At 35.3% G+C, this 18,394-nt stretch overlaps 1 protein-coding gene and 1 long non-coding RNA gene across 7 annotated transcripts in view; one reads left to right on the top strand and one right to left on the bottom strand.

Annotated features, from left to right (window-relative positions):
• LOC137387874 (uncharacterized) lies at positions 1-6,729 on the bottom strand. The gene is made up of 4 exons (XR_010977961.1): positions 6,670-6,729; positions 5,003-5,058; positions 2,255-2,322; positions 1-167 (listed from the first exon to the last, which is right to left on the bottom strand). It is a non-coding gene; the product is annotated as an uncharacterized lncRNA (long non-coding RNA).
• Positions 6,730-8,793: 2,064 nt separating this feature from the next.
• Positions 8,794-18,394, top strand: part of LOC137387092 (uncharacterized) — a 46,871-nt gene continuing 37,270 nt past the window's right edge. For all 6 annotated transcript variants that reach the window (XM_068073393.1, XM_068073390.1, XM_068073392.1 and 3 more), the window contains exons 1-6: positions 8,794-8,847; positions 9,142-9,280; positions 12,155-12,248; positions 13,234-13,316; positions 15,375-15,521; positions 17,038-17,170. In XM_068073393.1, the coding sequence (XP_067929494.1) occupies positions 8,823-8,847; positions 9,142-9,280; positions 12,155-12,248; positions 13,234-13,316; positions 15,375-15,521; positions 17,038-17,170 (621 nt within the window). In that variant the 5' untranslated portion in view covers positions 8,794-8,822. The remainder of the gene's footprint in view (positions 8,848-9,141; positions 9,281-12,154; positions 12,249-13,233; positions 13,317-15,374; positions 15,522-17,037; positions 17,171-18,394) is intronic.

The raw sequence follows: 18,394 nt of genomic DNA, 5'->3' as shown, positions 1-18,394 counted from the left end.
TTATTTTTAGTTAGACTGTTTATTGCATTGTCACATGAAAGATGAATAACAGTGATGGCTAAGCAACAAGCTGACTAACACTTCGATGGATATGGACTCTACGCCTCTTTATTTGGCTTGTTATATTTCTTGGACCTTCTCATGTTTCTCAAGAACTTGGGACAGACCTGGAACAGATAAATATACAGAGCAATTAAAACATACATGACAAGAGGGGAGACGACAGCGGTCGCTAACATATACACATGCAGCTTCTGAATGTAACTCATCACCACAATAAAATGTTGGATAGAACTTCCTTCCTTGCAATAACAATTTATAGCTAGAGATCATAAACTATCAATGACCAGCAACCATAACCCAAATGAGGACTAATTTATTTTGTTAATGAAAAGAACTATTTAGCACACATGACACAAGTGTGTGGCGGCATGTACAGGGTGTTGAGGTGTATAGGGCATGTAGAGATGGTTGGGTGTATGGGATATGCATATGGTGGTTAAGGTGTACACGTGGTGTTCAGGGTGTATGGGGTATGCCTGTGGTGGTTGGTGTCTGTGGAGCAAAATGCAACTAGACCTCACAAATATTGATGTGATGATAACAAGGATACAATATTAGTCATACAATAAACTTTTTTATGCATTTAAAAAATAGAATGTTTTCCAGTTTCAAGGATTTAGTGAAGGCATTACCACATTTACAGCATCAAGTAACTAACATACCAATAAAAACTGTATTTGAACGCCACCTCCATTTGACGGCCACTATAATAGAAGGGTCGCAAAATAGTGTGACACCCTTTAATTGAACGCCACTTCTATTTGACATTCTAGATCTTTACCAGCTTTGGAAAAGTGTCCACAAAATAATACTAATAGTAACTCAGTTACATCAACAAGTAATTCTTTCATTGCTTTTGTTCGTTTCGAAGCCAAAGCTTTACAGTTTTTCGTTACAACTAAATGCAATATCATAAAAATAATTCATAACTGTCTCAGGATAATAATAGTCCGTTGTTTAACACGGTCTAGATAGTTCCGACGTATGCCGAGAACCTCCTCACATTTATAATAGAATTTGAGACAATCTTGTGGCAAGCATGCGACTAAAGTTTCCTATTATTTCTGTCAAGAGCATTTGGAATAGCAATGCGCAACAGCTTTGCTAAAAAGCCGTTTGGACGCTAATATTGACTAGTTGAGCAACACAGAAGAGTTGAGGTCAGCAGACACTAGTGGAAGGACACTAATTGAACAGCCAGAAAAAGATGAAATGGTTCCAAACGAAAGCAGCAATCAGAACGCAACTGCCTGAGCAAAACATGCAAATATTGCTTCAAAAATGTAAATTTTTGTTTTTGCATGTGTTATAAATATGGTTTGTTTATGTCACTTGTTCTTTAATATAGATAAAATAGTGATAGATTATTATCTTATAACTTATAAACTTGCAGATTTATAGCATATTATTTGATAGCACAATTGCGATTATCTGAACTCGGTTTACAATGGATTGACCTTCATAACCCCTCTTCTATTGCACATAAAATACCAGTTTTGCACCCAAACTGTAGCCAACATCAATGAGTACGAGCTTTTATGCAAAATAGTTATAAAATAAAAATATATTTTAAAAATTTTTTCAGAATGGAATAAATTGAAAGCTCCAACAAATTGCAATGCAGACTAAGATCATCATTGATTAACTGAAAGGATTAGATATCAACTGGTAGAAATAATTCCCAGTTACCCAACGCATATTTATGTATAGATCTACGATCAGTTAGAGGTGAGTTACAGCAGATCTCTTGCATCCAAACGAGTTAATGTCGCTCCGCCTGAAGGAGAATGCAAAAAATAGGCGACGTTCACATCGCCTGTTAAAGGGCTAAATTTATCTGCTTAAAATTATGACAAGCCATTTGGAAAACCGATGCAAGCCTCTAATTAAACAACACCCCTAATAAAGCGCCACCATGGGGAAAGAATTAAAAACGGAGCATCATGGCGTTCAAATAAGGGTTTTACAGTATGTTGGCTGTTCAAGATGACACTCTGCATCACACTGCCTTTGAGCAGAACTATGGCAACACTGAGTAAGAGTTGATGATGGTGATACATATCAATAAGTATAAGTGATTTCGGAACGCTCTGGCACAAAATTTTGTTTGTCCATATCGCCGAAGATTAAAATTGTCTAAATAGCTTTCCTGATAAATGAAAGTTAACAAGTTGATGAAATGTATACATACAGTTCCTTTCAGCTTCAGCTTTGCGAACCTTGCTGGTCGCTTGATCTTATTTCTGTGGTCCTTTCGATCTGCAGGGAAACAGACAAATTAACTCTCCCAAAAGAGAAAATATTGGGCCTTTGACAGTATCTAGACGAGCAAATTGACAGCATCTAGACGAGCAAATTGACAGCATCTAGACTTGACCTCTAGCTAAAAGTGACCTTTGGGATACTTGTTATAATCTCTACACACTTGAGGCAATCTTCAACAATGCTATTTTAAAAGTTATTGTAGGAAATTGCATTTGGAGAAAAACGTTCAGACTGAAAAGCTATACAGACGGTTCCCTACTTACGAACATTCGAGTTACGAACAACCCGTACATACGAACAGGTCTGCGCGTATGTCCGCCGCTAATACCGACGGTATTACCGACGTATTAGCGGCGGAAATAGGCACTACTCAGAAGCCCAATCCAGCATCCACCTTTCTCTGCCCAGTTCGTTGCAGCGCCTAAGTGCGTGAACGTATCTCCAGTGCGCAAAGAACTTTTTTATTTTTACTGTACGTATTGTAAAGGAATTTGCCGGCCTTTACTTTATTGGTTACCCTACTAATATAGCACTGAAGCAACTTACGAACAAATTCACCTTACGAACAATCGTTCGGAACGTAACTCGTTCGTAGGTTGGGAACCGTCTGTAATCATCTGAAGACGAAATCTAAAATTCTGTTGTAGATAGTCTTCTTTTACTTTTAATTATATTTGTTATAGTTTGTTACCTGATGACGATAGAATTTAGCAAAACAATACCAATTATGGCGCTAAATTTTCTACCATCATTAACCCAACTTGTCTCAATTAAATAATGAATCTCAAAATTTTTTTTTCCATCGGTTGTATATTTTAACAGTTGGCATTTAGTAAGATTACCCTCTAATATGACGTATAAATTACAGACATGATCCCTGCACAAAAACTCAACATTTGTTGAGTCAGTAAAACCTGCAAAATCCGTTTGATGATACATCTGATCTTGATGAGACCCATGAGAGAATTTTGCTGGACCTCAAGTGAGTGCCCTGAGAGCAAGAGCATTACATAATTTTGCAACTTTAGACAAGGTTTTTAATTTAACAGCTAGTTGAGCTATATTAATAAAGATTCAACTGAAGAGCACAGCAAAGGATGTTTTCAGTGCTATTTTACTATAGTAAACATTATTTTACTATAATAAACATTCATCTTCCTATAATAAACATTTATTATTTTATTATAATAATCATTTATTATCTTACTATAATAAAGATTCCTTATTTGACATCAGGAAGAACAGTCATGGCAATATTTAGTTGACTTTCGGTAAATGACAACTACACTTTATTAATGCGAAAATATACCTTGATAAATTCTCTGACATTAGTCCGTACACAGATATAGCTGTTTCTTGTCTATATGGACATTATTTAAGTCGAAACAGAACGATCAACATAGAAATCCAAACTTTTCTAGTTATTCATGAATGGTTAAAAATATTTAGCTCAAAACTTCGTATAAAAGAAAACACACATGACTATAATAAGCAAACAAATATTCCGGACTCATATTTCTGAAGCAATCATACTACCTGCATCTAAATTGTCAGACAAAACAATATTTTAATAGACTCTTGAGTAAGTGTATGAATAAACATGGAGCCGAGAGCTAGGAATTCTATCCATTTCTTAGGGCAAACAGAAAACGTCTGCAGTTGGTTTAAATACAAGAAACAATCCAAATGGATGTCTGCATCAAGACCAGGAGTTTGCTTCCCTATGGAAATAGGATCAATAGATGTTTCCAGCTCGGGAATAGCATAATATGATGTTTTTGTACTTGGATGAAAAACACCACACTTATGTTAACCTTTGTGGGCAGGTAGGAGTGAATTTAGTACCTAAATGTGCTTATATGGAAGGTTCCACTTTTAACTCAATGTGTACCATGAGCTGAATAGTGTAGCTCGGCACAGCATTTGAGTATGGTCAAGAGCAAAGTGATACGGTTTTATACAAGGTTTTACACAAAACATTACGGAATAGTGAGTAGGTAATTAATTAGACCATCGTTTCTGTACTTGAATGTATCTGTACTTAAACGAAAGAAAACAATTATTCGAATGCACTGAGACAATAGAAAATATGCTTACAGCCAATCCTGAGCATTTTCGCTTTGCAAAATATCATCTTTTGCCACAATTTTTTCTTAGCAATGACCAGTCGCGCCAGACGCATTGCGGCTATGGAGCTTTCACTAATTGTCGATTAATGGACGCCGAGTGGTTTTATTATTGAACAATTGTACTACTGAGAAAGGCTTTTTTATTTTTAGCAGTAATAATGCCAAAAGCTGCCATAATATTAATAACTTGTCTGACTCGTAACATGACCACAAAAGTAGTAAATACAGTCGAAAAAGTATCCGAGCTCATTCTGCAACACATGTAAAATTTGTAAGAATGAAGATGTATAAAGATGAAGACGAATAAAACATGGAATATGTGAAATTTTATGCTAATTAATTTGATATTAAATATTTTTATAAACTATGCTGTGCAAGCCATGACAATTTATATGTGCCCTTGTCGCATATTAGGTATTATCGAATATGTAATCATATCAGAGTAAAAAAAATGATTTGGCAGTGAAAGAGTTAATAGAGTTCTAGTATGAAGACAGAACATGATAAATGGATTGAGAGATTGGTTGACACCATTGAACACTTACTTTGGTTGTGAGCAGTGTGATTTTTAGACTTGGCCATTTTTCCAAAGCGATAGAAACTAGAAAGAATAAAATAATTAATTATGAAGGAGTGAAGACCACAACATAACTAAAAATCAAAAGTTTTATGAAGACATTCGGAATATGAAAGGAAGTCATAGACACACCAACCTACAAATACCACCATATTCATAAATAAGTTTTCCATGGAGAAATGAAAAAGATGCGGGATAAATCGAGCTAAGACAAGGAAATGAGATGTCATCTAGGAACTCATTTCAATTTCCCATTTAAACTAGCATCTTGTCTTTGATAAAAACTGACGAAGTTGGTGGGAATTAAGAATGATATCTTCAAGTTTGACTTACTGACCTTAAAGCACCTTGTTTGCTTGTTAGCTTTGACAAGTCCCAATTGAGAATGTTTAAGTGAAAATTTCTTAAAACTAGTTGTGAAAAATATGCATCTTTTTGTCCTACATGCCAATATTGTTGCAATGGTCTGAAGTACACACAGTACATTTAACTAATGACATAATTGACTTTGCTACAAACTTGTTATAATCATACCAAAACATGAATAAATCTATGAATTTCGATCAGTTTAACACAACATTAAAATCGGGTTTGTTAAAACAATGCAATTTGTTCGCACATTACTTCCATAGACGAGAAATGACTAAACATTATTTGATGTTCAGAAAAAAGGCTATGGCAATATTTAGTAGATTTTTGATAAACGACAGCTACCCTTTTCCCAATTACAGAAATAGTTAATTGTATTAAAGAGTAATGCTTCCACAATCCATAGTAGCCTAACCTCATTGTAATAACACGCAAGCTCCTATGCCATTATTAGTGCGATTGCCCAATGCTTGCATAAACAGTTTAAGATGCCCAAAGTGATACGAAAAGTTATTTTTATATATAAATGAATTATTAAGGCAATATTAAGAAAATAAACTATGGTTCATCTTAATTACGTGCATGAAAGCTTGCATGCATCATAACCCTTTAATTTCCCCCATATTTGAAGTATATCAACTAATTGCTAATTACCTTGTAAAATTATAAATAATTTGTATAGATATATGAGACTCGTCTAAAAAATCTATACTGATACGTACAAGCAACGCCACACTTGTGTCACTGCATCGTCTTAAATAGGTAATGTATATGGCTATTAAACTAACAATATATATTTCGATCCACATTTACAGTAACCATTGCCATCTGAGAGAACTATCATTAATACTCAGTTTGTCTCAGCAATATCAACTCAAGATAGTCGCAAGGCACAGACAAAATGTGCAAATATTACTGCTCCTGCGCTTAAATGCCGACATATTCGTTCGTGTCTTTCTTTCAACATCGTCTACGTTCCTGAAACTGCACATAGCCGAAGTATTTCTAGGCCAACCATAGTTAAGAAAACAACATCTAACCTACCAATGCTACCTATTCAAACCTAACGGTCCGTTCAGGTCACCAAAAATTAATGAATGCACAAGGAGACATATTTTTTGAAAATTACTCAATTTACAGATAAACAGCAATAATCGTTATTTCCTGTATGTATTTTACTAATTGATTGAAACATTTCTAGTTCGGATGGGTTAAAAAGACCTGTAACATTAGGGATTAGTTGATCAAGTAAATCTAAATACTTACATTCAGGATAAGCCACAACTGGAAAAGGGGGAACGCTATACTACCTCTTAGAAGAAAGAGCGATGATCAAACTAGTTATACTTCTACAGTAATGTCGGGGCGTTGCAAACAAACCCTTTGATGAACTTACGGTTAGCTTACGATCAGGCCATGTGGCGAATTTAGTGAACAACCCTTACGCAAAACTGTCCGTTACACCAGTAAAGTATATTATTCTGTTTCAATACACCCAAAAATTACTTTATTTGTTCTGTTCAGCAAAATATGCACTTGTTGTATTCTAGGTTATTTTGGTTTCATTTTCATCGCTTCATCATAAGAAAACGTCGCAATGGAAGACATGGATCAAACCCTATTGATATCAATTTATGTATTCTGACTATTTATATGTCTGTAATTCACGAAGAAAGAACATACGCAAACAAAAATCCTATAAATATAGATATACTAGCGTATGGTAACCCTGTTACAAAAGTGGAGATAGATTACTTATAGATGTCGCAGACCAGTTTCCCGTACAATTCTTTAGCTGTACAAATTGGAGAAGCCGTTATGTTATATTATTTATTTCACAATGTAGGCCTATAACTTGTCAGTGACGTAGAAGTATAGAAAAGCCATGTTGTTTTAACTTTTTGTCCATAGTTATGATGCACCATACTTTGCTAATTGTGGTATGGTTTAAATTAATTTCGTATTGCAGATTGCTCCATATCCCAAATTATTGTAGTTAAATTTTTGGTTTGCTGCTTCTGTAATCTTTTTTCTACATACTTGCCATTGTTATTTTAACATAATTTCATCATATATTTCAGATAATGTCACACTTGTTCCCCAAATTCAAAGGACCAATGCAGTTAAAGGCTGACTTGCAACAAAATTCACATTACAGTTATTTGGTATCGAAAGATTCACCATGTCTTACTCTGTTGTGTTGTAAGTGCCAAATATGTGGAAATGTGATTACAAGCTCTTAAAAGCTCAAAAACGAAAAGCGGCCGTAGATTGGAATCTCTTTATTTCGATGACGTAACCACGAAATTTGGTTATCGTCTTGTCACGTATGTTCTCACGTGAATTTAAAGGCCAATACAAAGCTCAATATAAAACTTATCGTAGTACTAGTTTATGACAAACACTTCAGGGTTTTACCGAAGACCCCGTATCAAATATAGATGCTCGCTACTTTACAGTTTTGTTTCGGCATTATTCAATCGTCAAGTCGTTCTCTGATCATGTGACCCAATACCTCGCAAATAATTTTTGCAGCACTTTTCGATTATCACAAGTAATCAACAGGCTCGTCATGATTATCAGACAATGATATGTACTCCTTCGAGCTAAGGTTAAAAAGTTTAACGATTTTTTACGGTAAGTTATAAGATATCAGTGCTAAAAGTGACAGCATTACAATGACGATAAAACAGACGCGTAAGAACAATAGACATAGTTTTATTGAATGCGTGAAGTATATTTGTGAAAATATTTTGACGAATAAGGCTGCAAGAAAGTGTAAACAGAAACCCATCGCTCACAACTACGTCATATTTAAGCCGTTTTGGAAAGAGAATCCAAACTACGGCGGCCTCGTGTGGCTGCGATTTTCTGTTCGTTTTTTAGCTTTTAAGAGCTTGTAATCACCTTTTCACATATTTTGCACCTACAACACAACAGAGTAAGACATGGCGAATCTTTTCATATCAAATAATGGTAATGTGAATTTTGTTGCAAGTCAACCTTTAAGGATTTTCTTTTTTGCCTCTGATGTATTCATTACAGTTTCTGCCTCACCATGGTTTAATTTTTAAAAGATATGACTCTTATTATGAAAATAGCCTTGAATTTTTCTGAACAGGTTTTTAGTTGGTGGCTTTTTAGCTATGCTTCTGTCTTGGTAGCCTACAAACAAGTTTTTGTTGGTTATCTATGATGCCTATTCTAACAAAAACTTGCTAGGTTAGCTTGTTAACTTGTAAACTTATTAACTTGTTAGGTTGAATGATAAACCTGCCAGTCGATGTTCTTGTTATTTTTTCCAAGTTTAATGCTTTCTGTTGCATGAATTTTATTTCTTATTGCCAATTTTTAATAATTGTATTAGTGATACTCCTGATCTGTATTGTTAGGTACACTGGTTTAATTTTTAAAGAAGAATGGCTCCTACACAGACTAGCCCAGGTAATGAATTTTCAGCATTATATGTATATATATCTATCAGTGTAAAGTTCATTAATCTATTGTGGATTTTGCAGACAATTATTTACCGTTGCATAGGGATGAAATGTCAGGTGACATACTTAAATTGAAATAATTTTAGTCTGGTTATAATAGTCATAGCAGCTAATGGTAAATTTTGTTTCAGCGTTTGGCCTTTCGGCGTTCTACTGTCACCACATCGACAGATTCAATTTTGTGTTATATTTACCACTCGTTTATTGGCAGTGTATGTTAGTATATCATTTTACATGTTAGATTGGTGTGACAAGCACTCCCATTTTCTTTGCGGAATATGTATGAAGGATTATGGTTCGCTGACGACTTGGCAGCATCTGATTAGTCAGAAACTACCTGATATCAAACTTGTACAACTCATGATGTCATACCTGACAAGGTTAGTTGGCATCGTTTAGTGGTGAAGAGTTGATTACATCTATGGTTGTTTAGAGTTGAGTACATCTATGGCTGTACGTGTATTTTACACTTGGATTAGTATGCGATTGGCCATACAAGCAGCTAATGACGATTGAATAAGTATTGTTCGAATTGATTTGAATTTATCGTTTTTTGACTAAATTGTGACAATCTATTAATATGAACTAGGACAACGGTTGCGGTTGCGTGGCACTAGGACTATGTGTCAATCGCGCTTTCGCGAGATCACGCAATGCTTGAAATTAATTAGTCTCAGTCGCGACCTTCAACATCACAATAAAATGAGAGGGCTAGTGCATAATATCATCGGGAAAACATAGTATGGTGCTTGGAATCTGAGTTATTTATTATAGAAATGATCTGTAAATAGAGAACTAATGACACTGATTCCTTTGTCATCTTCTTTGGTTCTCTGGAGTTGTCCTACCTTCGCCTGACACTAGCGTCATTATCGTGGTTGATAAGTATACATGTAAGCAATTGAATAAGCGGTAAGAGCACACAACACTGCATATGAAAATTGTGATGTCACAATTTTCGAGTCTATGCCATTGAACATTTTTGCTGTAGAGCTCTGGGGAAATCCTATAAACACCAACCAATGTCTGTCTCACCATGTCAAACAATGGCTCATTCGAAAGCCAAGACTCTGATGTATTGAAATATATGATAAAAAAATTATGTAATTTATGTGCTTTAAGGAACGATCATGGGTATTTAATCCGTAGAGCATCGCATGCGACACCATGGCATGATATCACTGCCTATAGCTCTTCTTGGTTGGGCCAATCTTATTATATATACTAGAAATTCCACTGTCATACAGCCCACGACCAAAGTGATATTGGAAAAAAGAAAGGGTACTGTTGGTTGAGAAATGCAATATTAGCAGTCAAATGGCACTGCAGTGCAATAGGATAACTGCAATGGTAGCTGTAATGTACTGGGTGTTATTATGTACAACAAACAGCAATAATGAAAGGAAATGATTATATGTTTATATCTCTCCCCCTGCAATAGGAGAAATGCAATATTGGCCAATATTAGAAGTGAAATGCACTGATATTATTAGAATAACCAATATTATTAATATAGTAGTAACTCTGGATCAACAGGTCCACCTGAGTCACCATATGATCAACTTGTTCCCTCAACTTTTGCTTTAAAAAGTTCATCTGCAATTTCATCTATACCTAATAATTTGAGGAAAGTGGTGCCGGAAATCATCACTCCAGAGGATATCCGACCCCATCCTAAAGCTAGGCCACGAAAAAATATTGCACGTTGCGAAAGAAAGTCAACATCTATTCTAACCACTAGAAATTCCACTGTCATACAGCCCACGACCAAAGAGATGGCCAGAGATATTGGCAAAAAAAGAAAGGGTACTGATGGTTGAGAAATGCAACATTAGCAGTCAAATGGCACTGCAGTGCAATAGGATAACTGCAATGGTAGCTGTAATGTACTGGGTGTGGGTGTTATTATATACAACAAACAGCAATAATGAAAGAAAAAGATTATATGTTTATATCTCTCCCCCTGCAATAGGGCAAATGCAATATTGGCCAATATTAGAAGTAAAATGCACTGATATTATTAGAATAACCAATATTATTAATATAGTAATTATAGAAATAGTCAAATGGCACTGCAGTGCAATAGGATAACTGCAATGGTAGCTGTAATGTACTGGGTGTGGGTGTTATTATATACAACAAACAGCAAAGTATCAAGAAGAATATCCAAACTTAGTAATAGTAATACAGTAATAATAGAAAACCAATGCGCAATTTTGTCTTTATTCCAAAACGTCATAGGTAGCAATATCAAGAAGTATCAAGAAGAATATCCAAACTTATAATTAAATATCGTAATCTCATAAAAATCGTCATAAATATCACCGTCATATCCTTTACTGCGTTGGACATTAGTTAGAATACCAAAGTATTCAAATGTGTCTGAAATGTCAGTTAATTTGAAATCGGCAAAAATGAAACGATTTCAGTACTCCTACGTTAATCACTGAAACCTTCGACAATGCAATAGACTGGTGAAAATTGCACGTTATTTTTTCGTGAAATGCGCACGATTTAATCATTCTATTCTTTGTCGCTCGGCGTTTCAACTTCCGGTCTTAACTTTTATGAAAGTGAGTCTTGACAAGTTTTAATAACGATTTTCGTCCAAATAAATCTGTCTATGTGTGTATAATCCGATCAGATGGATAAGTTTTAAGATAATAACGACGGTTTACAAAGACTTGGTAACATATTTATATAGGTTTGTATGTGTTTTGTATTGTTATTATATTTTAATGACTACAAAACGATGGTTAAATTTGTTGATGAAATTTTAATTCAAGGGTTCGTCTCATTGTTGATGAATAATTTTCGGGAGTTGTGTGCACATGTGCATTTATCATAAATCTCCCAACCAATCGCTTCGCTCTGTTTGGTCGTGGGATTAGTACGCATTTAAGCTGATGTTCACAAGTTCAAATCCTGTATGATACAATCTTTTTTCACAACGTTCAACCTTGGCTTCATACAAACAGACATGCCGCTATCTATAGTAAACATTGTAGTAAAAACTACCTGCAGTGTAAGAACCTTTCATAGGTATTTGGTATTATCCTTATATTCATAGGTTTTTAATCTGTGGAACGAATTAAATGGATTACAGTGCATTCTCGTAGCAATATTTGCCTCAACAAATGATCGTCTTAACATACGAAGTAGGTCCCGAGGTAACTTCTCTTCATATGTGAAGGTTTGACAGTATTCCTAAAACTCGATTGTCGTATTCCCATGCTATCTCCGCATGTTTTCAGGTGCATGTCTGAGGAAAAGGTCACGTCTGAACAGATTGGTAACTTCGTATATGCTATTTCATGGGAGGTGAAATGGAGACCTGACATTTACCAGGTAACAGAGACTATATTCACTAAGTTTCCATACGGTGATAGCGTAGCGACAATCTCCCTTACGGTACTGCAATGCCATCATGGAAACAGTCAATGTCGCCCTTATTTTGTCATGATTCGATGTCTCTGTTCTAAGCGAGACACTCGAGCTATGCACCATTTTTGTGCCATGGAAAAGGTCTTAACGACCAACAGCGTCACACTTGTGCATGCATAGGTCTTGCTTTCCCATTGCTTCATACACTTGGAGACACAACTATGATATAAGGCGTCACGCAACCATCGCTCTACTATTAGCTCTCTATGAAAACATGAGGCCAGCGTGGCCCTTCGACCCCGGTGCACCCAGGTTTCTCTACACTATCGCTATATAAAAACTGGGTGATTCTTATACTCTGGACTCACTGACAGCTAATAGAGTTGTACTCACTTCCTATATAGCAAGCAGGGTGAAGGTTGCTATGGGCACGCTTTGAATGCTGTTCACATTTATTTTGTATACTTTCTGGATAACAACTGTGGCGCATCATGCTAGAGAATGTAGAAATGCGAGTTGATTGATAAAGTTTAGAGTTTGTGTCCTGTGAGACTTTCCTGTGTGGACTGTTTTTGGAGTTGTTTTCTCTACATGACTTCGAAGTACTGTATTTTTATGGCAACCACTGATATGTATTCGCTTACTTTCATTTTTTTTCTGTTTTCTCAAAAATGTTCAGGAATTCTAGGGTAAATGTTTTTACAAAATTTCCAGTATTCATTACAAGGTGAAATTATCACATGGCCAATCCACATTATAGAACTTTATTGTATTGTGTCATATGGTCTAGCTTGCTTTGAAGCGCATTGACAGGTGATAATATAGTTCATATCTATCGCTGTTGATTGCACCTGTTATAAGCTCTCTGTGATATTGTTTGGTTTCTGTAAGTTTGTGTAACTATTTAGTTAAAAGAACTCCATCTTTTACAATTTTTAACTGATTTTAGGCCTCATTTGAAGGTGCTTCCTATAGTGATGTGCTCGTCTCCTTGCTCTCCTATCAGATCGACAAGGAGATAGAGGAAGTGAGGTAAGCGCGCTGTTTACAACAGTTGCAGCCTTCAAGTACGGGTAGTTAGTGACTGGCGTGAGTCACAGTTTTTAGTCATTAGTACCATCTGATTAGTTTCAGTTAGTTAACCTGTTACTAGCCTTAGTGTAAGCACTTTGCCACTCGGGGTAATCCACTTGTGGTCGCTCACCGTTCTCCGGTCCCTTGTTGTCACTCAGCTCCTCACCACTTTGCTTACCGTATAATGTTTGTTCTCTGATGTCTCATCGAGCAGACTGCAAACGAATAACAAAAAACAGCTTTGTTTCAGGTTTTTAAAAACTTTCTAGAGCTGTCTGCAGAAATCGTGAGAACAAACAGTAATGCGAAGTAAAAAAAGTTGGAAAAGTTGCCAATGATAATTAAAAATGTTATTTACGGATGATTTAAGAATAGAAACCAAAGTATATATAAATAAGTTATGTCAAACCATAACTGTCACGTACAATTTTTATCATATTTTTTAGGTAAATCAGACTCGCTGATTCCGATTTTGTACTCAAAATAAAGTTTGGTCCACTAGCCTTCAAAGTCATGAAGGCTTTTTGCAATGTTTTAATATCAGTCTCAAGAACAACATCGGCACAAAAAGCTCCGCCCATAAATACGTGACGTAACCTAGCTTTTTAGGAACGGAAGTTAAGGATGTTCAGTCCGATTTAGAATGTCAGAGATGGGTGTCTGAAAACCCATTATTTTCTAAATTTAGCCTTCAAAATAATCTCAGTCTTTTCTGAAAGATAAAAAGCTATTTAACATTGCATATTTAAAAATGAGCTCAAAAAAAGCGTGATAACAACGCTAGCTTGTGATAAAATCGCGCTTTTTTGAGCTCATTTTTCTCACCGTTCAGCCTAGTAAACATCCTGTAACAAGCTACGAGCCATTTTAAATAGTTTATCTACCTTTCATCAAAGACTGAGATTATTTTACCGGCTAGATTTAGATAATAATGGGTTTTAAGACATCCATCTCTATTATTCTAAATCGAACTAAACATCCCTAACTTTCATTCCTAAAAAGCTAGGCTATGTCACATATTTATGGGCGGAACTTTTGCCGATTGTGTTGTTTTCAAGACGGATATTGAAACGCTTTAAAAAAGCCTTCATGACTTTGAAGGCTAGTGGACCATTCTTTATTTTGAGTACAAAATCGGAATCAGCGTGTCTGATTTACCTAAAAAATATGATAAAAGTTGTACGTGACAGTTATGGTTTACTTTATGTAGGAAAAGTTAGACTAGCTCTGTATCTTCATCTCAATCTTTTCAAATCTACTTTCTGTCTCTTCTATCGCCTTCAATTAGTCTGTCTTCAATCTAAAGGTCATGTGACAATAGAATCTTTATTTCTTTGATTATCGCTTTATAGTTTAGTCTCCTACGAGTAATTTAGGTTTACACGTGGTCTTACTTCATTTTAATGCCAGATGGGATTATGATACGATTATTTGGATTTTTTTGAGGTTTTCACAAATTAAGTTAAACATGTAACAGTTGACACAAGACAGTAAAACATTTACAACATGTGACAGTTCTGACTCGCGATGCAGGATCAGAACTTTTTATATAGAGGTTTCACTGTAGATGAATATTAGGGTGTTACAGTCTGACTTCCTGACCTGATGGAATTAATGGCATGAGCTGTCAGACTGCTATTTTAAATACAGGAAACAGCTATTTTTATTTATAAAAAAAATTTGATACACTTTTCCTTGTCAATCTGTCACATGAGAGTACGCAAATACTACCTATATCTCATTCAGTTTCGACGCTGCAGAAAGATTGAACATGATAATAATAATTAACTCACTCCACTACTTCAAGCTGGCTCAAGATCATGTAGAGTGTCTCTCATTGCTCTAATAAACTTAGCTATTAAACTACAATTATACTATAATATATGTCTTTACCATCTACTGCCCACACGGACGATATATCCAAACATGTTTTAGTGTGTGACACAACAAAAATACATTTTTCAGCACATTTTCAGCTGACAGGTGTTTATTATCTACCTTTGCTTCCTTTGGCAGGATGAAGTACTCCGAGGCGTCATCATCTCGGCTCGGTAAGCTCTGCGCCCGTATATTCCATCTTCTTTCTTCTGATCTGAACAGCATCCCCGAGGTGTTGCTCGGCAATCTTGATGACATCACGACAGATCACCTTCGACTCTCTCGGTTAGTCTGCCATTTTAAGTTTGCTTTATCATGTATCCTTTTGTTAGCTGCTTGTGAATCAGGGTCTTACGCATATCTGTTGTCAGCGTTTTTTGAATCCATGAGATAGTATATTAAATGTGTACCCTAGGACACTTATATTTCGCTAGTATTAAGTTTCGTGAGTAGCATGCAGAGTAAAATTTCGCTGCAACTTAATTTCGCAACTCTGATGAGTGCGAAAATATAATGATGTGAAAATAAATGCAGTGTAACAAACATAATTATATTCCTCAGGTTCGGTTCGCCGGTAAGAAATTTTTTTTCATTTTGGAACTAGTTTGTAATTGTGAACCGCAGGTAGAATTGTATGGCCGAGATCGATAATGTAATGTGATCGCTTGCTGCCATTTGTTTGTTGGACTACTGTAGAATGGAATTTAATTACGCTGAAAATTTTAACGTTTTTGTCACAATTTAGCTTGTTTTTATATTAACGTATTTTAATTTTAACGATCAATGGTGTTGTGTATAGGTGTTAATTTTAACGTTTTCCCAAACACTCAACTGCTGCTAATAATTGCTGAACATCTTTATTACAGTAATTACAAGTTGTATACAAATATATACATGATACAGCTGCTAGTAATACTACAGCTACAGATGCTAGCACAGTGTGTAGTTATTATAACTTCTTCTCTTCCTTTTTTATTAGTGTTATTTATCAGAGCTAACTCTTTCTCTATTGGCTCATCTTCTGAACCATTACAAGTTATTGAAGAGGTGTCAGTGGTAAATCCAAACCTTTCCCGAGCCATGCTGCTTGTGTAGTAGTCAGGCAGTGTACTGTGAGTGTCAGTGTGTCTTTTTTTTTCAACACCGGTGCTCACTGCATTGATTGATGTCCCCAACAAACTAATGCTACTAATGCATGTACATTGACATAAAATTCCTATCATTATAAATCATTCTTAATGGGAAAATAATCATAACTAATTGCAAAATAATAACGTAATAAATTTTGACAGTCAAATTATTTTGTTGGTTTATATTTTAACGACGCTATAGTGGTCGTTAAAATGTTAAAATAAATGTCGTTATAAAATTCCATTCCACAGTATCAACGAAAAAAGCTATTTAATTCCACGGTTTCGCTCGTTCGTTATGATAGTTTAGTTTCGCTCGTTCGTTATGATAGTTTAGTTTCGCTCATGAAATTTTCGCAAGAGGATGATTCCGCGAAAATGCGAAAGTTAGATGAGGCGAATACATAAGTGTCCTGGGGTAAGTGCATGTTTGCCTCGACTTGTGATCGACCTGATCAACTTTATGACACCCGCAACCATAATTTATAATTTATTTTTATTGCACTTTTTTATCCATTTAACCTTCTATTTGCCATACATATCATATTAGATGTGAGTATCTGATGTACTGATTTTGGAAATACAAACAATGAAGGCTATACCTCTGCATTCAATAAGAATGTGTATTCCGTATGCTTTGGGATATGGCAATGCTTGGGCTGATGCTGTAGGATGATTATAGAGAAGTTATCCTCTCTTAAGCACCAGTGGAATCACATGGGGTTTACAAAGTTTGTCACTCTCTGCTCTCATGTTGGTCACCACGCTGACAAGATTGGAATGAAGAAATCTCAAGTTGAAAAGGTTTGTTTGTTGCTACTGGTTATTATGGTTACATATTACATACTAGTACCCTGGCGTAGTCCTGTACGCTGTAAGAGGTTACCAGGTGTAATAGGTATCTGCACAAATATTCTGAAACGGAGCAATCTGATTGGGTAGTGCAGATGATAGTATGCCTGTCTGCTATGCCGGATGTCATTGGTTTGAATACTGTATCATGCAATATTTTGAAGATGTAGCCTGATGTGATAAAATTGTAATTCATATTTTATTTCAGGACGTTACGCTGAAATTGGAGATGTTTTTGTGAATTATTTTTAAAGCATTTTTAATCGATAAATAAAATAATTAAACATGATTTAATATTATTGGATTTTAATAAAATACTTTTCCTAAATTTATATATATACATAATTTTATTAAAATTTCAAAACATTTAATCATATATAATTGTTTTATTTACTCATTAAAAATACTTTTAAAACAATTCTTTTTTCCTAAATTAAAAAAAATGATTTGATTAAATATGTACCCTATATATTATTAGAACAATATATATCTATATTTACTATACGTTGATACGGAAAAAATCTTTTGTACAAACAAAAACTTGATAAAATAATGCCATAATTTTAGTTAAAATGTAATGTTATTAGTGTAATAATGTCTATATACAGTCTGAGCTGGCCAATACGCACTCTGCTCACAGTTTATCTCTTATCTTTATCTTATATATATATTTCTCAAAGTCCGTGTGACCATTTGTCAAAAATCCGGCTATAGATCTTAAAATCTAGATATTCAGCGATCTGATGGAATCGAACTCACAACGGCTCTTTCATCGACGAAGGTCTGTTTGCTCTACCACTGAACTATTACGACATAGCGATCTGTTGCGTTTTTATATAAATTATAATGCCGTGCGCGTGCTAATTATTTTAGCCTTAGGTTTTTCACCAAAGGTTTTGAGATTTTGTTTGTCTCGGAGCTTGAACATAAATTCTCGACTAAACTGAAGCATGCGCATTGCAATTAGCAAAGCTCCGGAAACGCTTGGAAATGAAAAGCATTTCACGCTTCTTAAATTCTTTACAAAAAAGGGAGAAACCATGTGGGACGACGTCTCCTCTACCGAAGATATTTGCTAGGGCGTTAACCCTTCCGGTCGAGTTACCCTAAATTGTTTTGAATGCTGAGTCTCCTGTAAAGATGTAAAGTAAACAGGCCATTGCTATTTATATTCTC

Source organism: Watersipora subatra, chromosome 2 (genome assembly GCF_963576615.1).
Source record: "Watersipora subatra chromosome 2, tzWatSuba1.1, whole genome shotgun sequence".
NCBI classification, from domain to species: domain Eukaryota; kingdom Metazoa; phylum Bryozoa; class Gymnolaemata; order Cheilostomatida; family Watersiporidae; genus Watersipora; species Watersipora subatra.
Note: the sequence above shows the minus strand (reverse complement) of the source record. Positions and strands in the feature narration are given on the sequence as shown.